Raw genomic sequence first — 9,825 nt, 5'->3', positions numbered from 1 at the left:
AATTCCCTTAGCAGGATGCCTAATGATAAATGAATTGAGTTTTACTCGAGTCAATATTGATCTACTTGAGTCATTGAGAGGGAAATGTCAGGTTGATCCTGCATATTCCAAATTATAAGAAACCATTCAAAAAGGGAATCCAAAACCAAGGGTTTCCAATGAGAATGAAGCATCAGAACGAGTGCTTTAAAAGGATTCAAGTAGAAGAATTTTTCCATAGATAATGGCTATTTACTCTACGAAGGTAGAGTATGTGTCCCAAAGGATGAAGAGATTAGGCACCGTCTACTCTATGGGTGTCATGATAGTCCAAGTGCGGGACACCCAAGTGTACAAGACTCGTAGTCTTGTTGAGAGGCAATTTTATGTGGTCTCAAATGTATAAGGACATCTTAGAATATGTGGCTAAATGTAATAAATACTAGATCAATAAGGATGAAAGGCTTAAGATGGGAGGATTACTCCATCAATTAGAGATTCCTTTAGAAAAATGGGAGAGTATCTCCATGGACTTTATAATTGGATTTCCTAGAACACAGAGGGGGTACGACTCTGTCTAGTAAGTGGATAGATTAGCCAAAATGGCTAGGTTTATTCCAACTAAAGCTCATGTTAAAACTTGTGATTTGACTAGATTATTTATAGAGATTCTCTATCGATTATATGGTTTACCAGCAGACATTGTGTCAGATAGAGACATAAAATTTAATAGCCATTTTTGGAGAGCTTTTTTTAAGAGGCTGGATGCTAAACTAAGCATGAGCACAACTGAGCATCCTCAAACAGATGATCAAACTGAAAGAGTAAACCAAATCCTAGAAGACATGCTACAAACATATGTAAGTAAATTGCAACTAATTGGGAAGGATACTTACCTATAGTACAGTTTGCATATAATAGTGCCAGGCACTCTTCCACTAGATATCATTCATGTTAATGTATGGGTTTCAACCTAGAGCTCCTTATGAGTGGGTTTGCAAAAGAAAAAAGTTCAGGCAGCTAAGGACTTTTTGAAAGATATAAATCAAAAGCTTAAACTTGCTACAGACTGTATTAAAAGGGCTCAAGATCGATCAAAGACATAAACTGGTTTGCATAGAAGGCCTCTTACCTTTGAGGAAGGGGACCAAGTCTTATTGGAAAGTGCCTGAAAGGTCTGAAACCATGAAGACAGAACCATGTTCAAAATTATCACCAAAATATTGTGGATCTAGACATACTAAAATAAAGTTGGAGTTATGGCTTACAAACTCCAATTACCAGAGGCAAGCGGCATACATCTAGTATTCCACGTTAGCAAACTAAAAAAGAAGTTGGATCAACTTAACAATCATATTCAAGATGATCAGATAGTGAAACTCATAGATGCTCGAACTCTTCCACATGAACCAGAGAAAATACTAGACACTAGAGAAAAAAGAAGTAGAAATACAATTTACAAAGAGCGTTTAGTTAAATGGAAAGCTTGTATTGAAGTTAGTTCAACATGGGAGCAAGAAACCACTCTCCGAAAAAAGTTCCCCAACTTTGAGATTACCTCTTCTTAATGAGACTTTCGAGGACAAAAGTTCTTTTAAGAGAGAAGGAATGTGATGTATCCTATGTGAGGGATTATGCACACTATTGAGCTAGGGGTAATGACTAGGTAAATTGTCGCTTGCATATTAAGAGTTAATAATTTAAAGGATAAGAAGGGCCAACTTCTGCCTTGCCCATGCAAGAGGCAATGCTAGGTCATCAGGGGTGAGGTGGAACTCGATGTGTGTGTGTGTGTGTGTTCCCAACTCGCTGGGCTTGCTCAATGCTGTGCGCTATGCTTCAACTCATACCCCAAAATGCAATATGCATGAATATTTTGTGGGCTCCTTCACATGACAAGTGGGAGAAATATTTTCATATACATTTTTCAATGTGCTATGCCGGAATCATAATTTTCTCGTTTTGAAGGTCATTTTAATTGCAAAAAAACATTTTGGAGTTCTTGGAAAATTTCCAACTACCTTTTGGACATTTAAGCTTTTCTCTAATGCTCCGAAGTCAGACGTCACCATTTGTATCTACTCCATCAGTTGATAGCCTTTTTGAGCTTTTGGAGCCTTAAACTTAGCCTTAATTGTAAACACAAATTTTTAGTCACATTTTGATGTTTTAAGTCTACTCTCAAGCTTAGAAAAAAAAAACATGGTGTTGAGCCTCTCACATTTATCCAATCATCATTTGAAGATTAAGAATGAAGTTCAGTAGCTAAAAAATACTAGGGCTCTTATGAAAATACAGTGTGTATTGAGCTGTCTAGGGACTCCCTCCTGCACGGCAGTGCCCTCATTGGGAGAAGAGCGAGTGGAGTGGACTTAAGATCAAGAGTTCATTTTTCACCTTAAAGGAGAAATATAAGGGTGGTCTATTTCTCATGCATGTAGATATGACCTGCAATGATCTAGCTACAACGCAGTCTATTTCATGTACGACGTAGTGCAGTGACTTAAAGTGACAACATTGGCAATGCCATCGCAAAGCTTATCAATAGATTTGAGAGACTACGGACAAGTTAACTTGTAAGCATGCCATGATGCATAATTAGCTGAGATCGATGGCAGACTTTCACATGGCAGTTTAATGCAAAGCAGCCAGGTTAGCCGAAACTTTGTTGATGTATCATTGTACAAAAGCTCTGTCTTAGGCACCCACAGCAATCCACCTCCTTGACATTTGCTTGCATCAGGCTTTTCTGCCTATTATCTCATCACTCACTCATCTGAGAGCCATTGTAGGATAGCAAACTAAACTGCTCATTGCTGACGCTTAACTGCATCACATAATGCATGCATGACTTGAAACCCAACTAATGAAGCATATTCAATAAGTGCCTGCAGCACCACTACTGCCTCTCAGCAGTAGTATTATAGATATGCCGAATTAGCTCGCCCCACCACTATTGGCTTCTGGGCCAACATGGCGACAGCTCTTTGAACAGGGCCATTAAATGTCACCTTCTCTAAGGCACACCTGTCAACTTGAGAAAGTAGCCTTTTTTGCTTCTCTTCTAAAACCTAATTTTCAACTGACCATGACATAAGTCCGAGATTACATTGCCAAAAGCAAAGAAAATCAACTCAAATTCATCACTGAAGCATTTTTTTGGCCAGCATTCTCTTCTATTTTACATTATGTCCTATCATAAGGACGCTGGCAGCAGACATTGCCAAAAAGAGTTTGCTTGGGCACTTGCTCTGTCACATGATAAGCAAACATGGTAATTTTTGCATTTTCTTGCATCTCCAGCAGTGAAGCAGCATACGCCAACTGGATGATCTGCAACGCAATAAGCGGGAGGGTGAAGGTTCAAGTCTATTTGCTGTCTCTCCGCCTGTGATTCTCGTCCTGTCCGCTGCATGCCAAGGATGGGCGAGGGGTCCAGTCGCCTCACTTTGCCCAGAGCCAGACAACGCACTCGGCCAATCAGCTTTTGCCGTGGTATGTGCACGCAGGTCCGGGCGGACGTGTGTGTCACAGGCCTAAGATTCAATACATTGCAGAGACGAAACAATTCCCAAACAGCACAAAAGCTACTACTATTCATCTCTAAATACTAAATAGGCCACATTGATTCTCCTCAGCACCTGGAAACATATGTACAGTTTAGAGCAAGAATCTGTGACCTAGACCCAAGCTTCAAAACACACACAACAGCATTCGCATCTAGACGTGGATTACTAATTTGCCGCTGTAAAAATAAAACCCAAAAATCAGTTATCTACAAATAAACTGCTTGAATGAACGCAACAGGGAATCATACGGTGAACCATGATCCATCCAAATTTATCAGCCGACAACAAACAGACGCCCAAAACAAAACCACGATCGATCCATAAACTGCATGGTACAACCACAGATAAATTTAAAGGGAAGTTACCCAACAAATTCCTGATTTTCACTCTTTTAAACATTGCAACAACAAGCTCACATGGGTTCCCACTTTTGCATCAAGCTTCTTATTGGTGTAACACGCAAAGTATAGGACAAGTGTATACCCAGGGTCATCTTTGATTTGGAAAAACTACCATTGTTGAGCCATTTTCACAAAAAAAGAACATACCATTCATTATAGATTATGGATTTCACTCAAGATATCAAGACTCTTCAGTCATATACAATTCGGAATCATGCTGCACATCCAGTCCCCAAGTTTTCATAGGAATGCGAAGAACGGTATGGGGAAATCTGGATAGTGTGCATATGAGTTGTGAGGTTCTCACCTCACACTACGTAGCATCGAAACAGCAATAACACGAGTTCTTAGAACACACTGAAGCGACCCTTTATTTGAATGGAGAAGGACACAATACACAATAGAAGTTGGGCAGAAATTTTGACCTGCACAAAATCTTCCAGCCTAGGCAGGCTCGTTTTTCCTGAACCTCTTTCTGAAACAGCATAGACTGCGATCCACGTTGAATAGGCTGCTTCTTCAAACATCCGCAAGAAAGTAAGAGCGGTCTGTGTTATGGATGCTTCAAGGGCTTGCTAAGAAAATAAGATGCTCCCACAATGACTTGACTCAAGAACATGTCATTTACAGCTTCTACCTGTCCAAATACTTCTCAATGGTGGCTATAAGTGTTGCTTTAGGAACAGCACCAACAACTGAATCCTTCTTTTCGCCTCCTTTAAAGATAAGAACAGTAGGTATGCTTCGAATCCCATACTTCGTAGCCTTACTAGGGCTTTCATCCGTATTCAGCTTGAAGCACCTGATTCTCCCTACGTAAAGCTTCGCAAGCTCATCTACTACAGGGGCAATCATGCGGCATGGACCACACCAAGGTGCCCAGAAATCTACCAACACTGGGATGTCACTATCCAAGATGAGCTCCTTCCAAGTCTTATCGGTTACAGCACTGGCTACAAACCATAAAACCTTTGATGAGAGATCCCCAAAACTTTTAAAGACAGTGCAATTCAAAGCCTTTCATGATTGATGCACATGAAGGGCCCTTCTCTTTGCTGAAGCCTTGGCAAAAGAAAGAAGAACGCTTCAAATAAATTCTTCCTCCTCAAGTTACAAAATAACTGAATTTCATACTAAATATAAGCATGCCCCACTTACATAGATACATTACGCATCAAGCACAAAGATTTTCCCTCCGTTACCTTCTTTCTACTACATTGAGCACACTCAATCGCTTGTTTGCACATTAAACCCCAAATGCTGCTTGGAGTATTGACTGCCACAGCAATGGGTGTGCTAACCACTTTCTGGAAAAACCAGAACAAAAATGTCCATGGTGAAAACCTCGACATCCCCACGCAAGGTCCATCAATCAAGCAAGTAGCTACTAGCACTAGTAGTTTAAAACATCATGAAAACACACGATGCACAAAACCACTGAGCTGGAAACGTTGGTCGTAAGTCATTATAGCTCCTAAGCATATGGTTGCATGCGCCTATCAATCAAGCTCCCACCATTCTCATGAAAAAACGTTGGCATCCTCAGTAGGTCAGTGAGAAACATGAAGATGTGAAGGTGTCTTCATGAATGTCTGTTTGTCAAACAAAACCGCATGATGCTAAAGTACATACCTGGAGCTACTACTTCTTGCTGCTGTTCGCAGACAATACCACGAACCGCAGGCAGATGGAAGCGCTGAGGATGTGCGTTGAAACCTGCAGCAGACCGTCTTGCAGAAAAACAGACTTTAAGACCCGTGTTGCGAGGTAGAACAAGAGATGCTTGCAAGCTTAAACTGAGCGAAGGGGAAGGCGTTACAGCTGCTGCATGGTGAGAGATGAGGGCAGCGCTCGCACCTGGTTCTAACACCGCAACCATCGTTCCACACCCAGATCCGCCCGCAGACCAGTTTCTGTTGATGCGGTGGACCGTGGATGATGCGCCCTTGGCCACGCGCACGGGCAGTACACACACACGCACACACAAAACAAATGAAGCCCTCTTTGTTTGTGGATAGCGTTATGCGGGAATCTCCAAGTGGCACCAAGACTCAAACAACATACCAATATTTATTTGGAGTAGCATCTTGTGCCTTGTGTCACAAGAGGAAGGCTGCAACCAAGTTGCAAGCTGTCCCAAGCGTTCAGACGACGTCTCAAGTGTGGTCCTTCACACCTTAAAAGGGTTCGCACATGCATCTGCAACTAAGCTACAACGTCCAGGAAGGCTGATGTGGCTCCAAGATTCCATCCGCCACGGCTAATCCGTGAGATTCACACACACACACACACACACACACACACACACACACACACACACACACATATATCAAGCTTGCACACTTCTGCTTCTGGCCTCCACTCTAAAGCCAATATACTATTGTGGGGAGAACATGAGTGGAGAGTGTATGGAGCTACTCGTAGACTCGGGCAGAAGGTTGGCCACTGATTTAAAATCACTTAAATTATAATCCTCTTTGCAACCTTAATAGTCATGAAATAATTCTTAATCAACCATAAGTGTAGAGCCACGCACAATGTAAAAGACTATGCCTAACCATATAACAGAGCACACAAGTACCCATACATTAGGCATTCAAGTATTAAACAAATTGTAAAAGACTAGGCTTAACCATACAACATAGCACACAAGTACCCATAGATTAGGCATTTAAGTATTAAGCAAATTCAATTAAAGATTGAAAAATTGAAATGAACTTATCATTTCAATGAATCATCGATCTTGCTTGATGAATTGTCACTGCCCTAATACCGAATATGAGATGCACTTGTGTCACAATGACGGAGAACTGGCAAACTCTTGCAACGATGGTGAACTCCATTGAAAACTCCATGCCTAATTTTGATTAGTATATGAAGAGTACTCATTTGCTGATGGGCATGCTAAATGTATGCATCAAGCGATGACGTTCACATTGCGCTCTGTATGACTCCAAAGAAATGTCCCTTAGGGCTACAATATACATTATTTGCATTAATGTGATCATACAATGCTTCTCTACATCTATCATGAGCTTAGCATGCTTTTGAATGGGCAAGGTGCTCGAATCATGCTTCATCTTCCATCTTTTCTCCACAAGTGTATGGTCTTCAAAATCCTGGTTCTTTTTTAGAGCTAGCTTTCAAAAAGTGGTGCATAGTGATTCATCCTTCATTGGAAAAAACATTGCCAAAATTGTAAGATGCACACCTTCTACATTTCACTCAAACCCTTCCATTCTTTCTGACAAAGAGAAATGCCTACTTATGAGAAAAAGTCCATTTGTCATGTCAATGTCTCTCTACCTCTTTTTGTTTATTATGCGCTTATTCAAATGTATTCTCATTTTGTTATTAGAATCATTCAAATATAGATGCTCTATAGTTCTCTTTGACCTTGTAAACTCAAACAGAGCTATGATTGGTCTTTATAAAGCATCTTGCTTAGGTCTACCAAGCCTTGATCTTCTAGCACCCTACTCCTCCATAACACCCTTCAAGCATGAGAGATCCCCCTCCCCACATATTTATGCAAAAAGAATACAATTTAAACTTTTCCATTGATATAATAATTTCAATAGACATTAGAATGTGAAAAATGTAACATAGGGGGGGAGTTCTCAGTTCCTAACCTAGCATCGAGTGTAAGCAAAATGAGCAACATTGTATCCAGAGGTACTTAGAAACTAGTGCTACCCCTAAATGTGTATGAATGAAAGCATACTCATATAAAATGACCAAGTGGAGTGTGACTATACGTGTACAGTCCATGGTGGGAATATATATATATATATATATATATATAGAGAGAGAGAGAGAGAGAGAGAGAGAGAGAGAGAGAAGCAAAGGGTGAAATAGAGTGTGTAGATGACACAAGAGAGTCACAAAGAGAATCATTCAATGCCCCATGTAAGTGCTATAGAAAACAAGGTACACCATAACTTAAAAACCATAAATGACTAAGTAGAAGCACCAAACCCCATGTGGGATAAACTAGTCCACGCATCCACATCCACTTCTACTATGTACAAAAGAATTTCACTTTGTTGGGAGAAAACTAGAACACCTCCAACTTACTTGAGCCAAACATAAGCCGAAGCTACTCCAAAGCCATGTCATCTCCCTTCATGAATTGGAGCTCTGAAAGGATTTCAAATACCAGTCTGGTAGGATATCAACACCAACCATATCAGTTTAGGTGCCACATTTCTTTTGTTGCCACACCGATGAGTTTAAGGCAAGCCAAGGCAAGATCCTCAAAGCATTAGCCAGGTAGATCATTCAATCACCGATGTGCTAGCTGTATAAATGAGCTTAAGAAAAAAAAAAGATCTAGGCAACACCCTTGATTTCGCAAACCCCCAAGTTATCAATCCTTTCATATAAAGCTAAGTGATGTAGGTGATCCTAACCTTGTATCAATGCTGACAAGAGAAACATAACACATGAGTCCAACCATATTATATTATCTTGTATATGCACAAACATTCCTTTCCAAGGCAATCAGGATATACGCGATCTCAGTGTTACATGTTTGACATAATCCATCAAAACTACTTCGTAGTCCAATCCAAAACCCTAAACCATAATCCAAATCCTCATCACATGGGTGAGCACTTCACCCTACTCTGAGTGATGTACATCCATCCTGCAATACCACTTTAGCACATAACATCGCTATACAAAAAGTTTGGCAGCACACCCATAACCAAAACAAAAATCCAAGAGCCACATCGGCTTCCACAGTCATAACTATAAGGATCTTTGGCTCTAGACCATAAACCATATTCATCACTGAAACCAACTCCCACGCTTGGAGTCCTTACTTGCCAGAGGAAACTCCAACACACATGGTCCTTAAAGATCAAATTTTTATGTATACAAAAAAGTCCAACTAGCAACTAAACATAATCTCAAATAACCAATTTAGAAGCATGTAACCCTATGCAAATGATGTATCATCACAACACATAGACCCCCTTGCACATAGAGATAGTTTTGACCTAGAAGGGTGGAAAGTAGTACACACATGCACATGAGACATCCACATCTATCCGACAAGGTTTCATGCATCATATAATATTATCCCATAACCTTAGCCATGATGCAAAACAACCTTTTTGTATTTTTGAATGCACACATGACATACAAGAGAAAGTGTTTGACCTCATACCAATGCATCAAGCTCAGCCCTATAACATAGACTATCATCTTACCACATCGCTTTACAAATTATTGAGACTCATCTTACCATGATGCAAAACAACCTTTGTATATTTTGGGATGCACACATGACATACACGAGAAAGAGTTTGACCTCATACCTTTGCATCAAGCTTAGCCCTATAGCATGGACTATCATCTTACAACATCACTTTACCTATATGAGACTCATGCTAGCAACAGTGATGTGAAAAGAAATCTGTTTTATGCAAAATTGTCCATACAATTCATGTTGGCTAACCATAAATCCACACATAATTTTATGGAGATCAAACACATGGAATCAACTCACCAAAACAAACCATAAAATTGTTACCATACCTATGTTGTAGTGATGTGTGTGAACACACTTAGGACCGTCGGGGGATTTTTTCCGTCACAAAAAGGTTTTTTTCCCCGTGCGCCCATCATTCTAGTGCTAACTTATCTTTCATTTGTGCATTAAGCAATATAGTCTCTGTTGTGTGCCTTGAGCTTCTTCATCTTCTCCAAGATGTGTGTGTTCCCCTGCAACCCTATTTCCAAAAATTAGTATCAGAGCAAATTGCATCCTCCCGGGCATAGTCGTTAGCATCGCAAGTACCCGCCCACTGCTTGCTCACTTTCTCTAATTTGGGTGAGATTTGGTGAATGTTAGTAGGTGGAAAAATACT

At 40.4% G+C, this 9,825-nt stretch overlaps 1 protein-coding gene across 5 annotated transcripts; it reads right to left on the bottom strand.

Moving 5' to 3' along the window:
* Positions 1–4,074: 4,074 nt before the first annotated feature.
* LOC147458421 (uncharacterized) lies at positions 4,075–5,958 on the bottom strand. Of its 5 annotated transcripts, none has more exons than XM_086513058.1 (3): positions 5,807–5,958; positions 5,582–5,665; positions 4,075–4,902 (listed from the first exon to the last, which is right to left on the bottom strand). In XM_086513058.1, the coding sequence occupies exons 1-3, from the start codon at positions 5,826–5,828 to the stop codon at positions 4,583–4,585; spliced, it is 426 nt and encodes a 141-aa protein (XP_086369184.1). In that variant the 5' UTR covers positions 5,829–5,958; the 3' UTR covers positions 4,075–4,582. The 5 variants fall into 5 exon arrangements, with proteins under 5 accessions (XP_086369184.1, XP_086369182.1, XP_086369183.1 ...); XM_086513056.1 differs by having other exon boundaries at positions 4,075–4,898; positions 5,582–5,679; positions 5,769–5,952; XM_086513057.1 differs by having other exon boundaries at positions 5,582–5,679; positions 5,769–5,911.
* Between the last annotated feature and the right edge of the window lie 3,867 nt (positions 5,959–9,825).

This window comes from Adiantum capillus-veneris, chromosome 5, assembly GCF_014529385.1.
Source record: "Adiantum capillus-veneris isolate H3 chromosome 5, ASM1452938v2, whole genome shotgun sequence".
In the NCBI taxonomy this organism is placed as follows: domain Eukaryota; kingdom Viridiplantae; phylum Streptophyta; class Polypodiopsida; order Polypodiales; family Pteridaceae; genus Adiantum; species Adiantum capillus-veneris.
Note: the sequence above shows the minus strand (reverse complement) of the source record. Positions and strands in the feature narration are given on the sequence as shown.

What these genes read in the sequence shown, in the direction of transcription:
- LOC147458421 (XM_086513055.1), bottom strand. Translation starts at nt 5,828, where the DNA reads ATGGTTGCGGTGTTAGAACCAGGTGCGAGCGCTGCCCTCATCTCTCAC. An exon ending in GCAAGAAGTAGTAGCTCCAG is followed by an intron (nt 4,903 to 5,581) that starts GTATGTACTTTA and finishes TATGGTTTGTAG; the next exon opens with CCAGTGCTGTAACCGATAAG.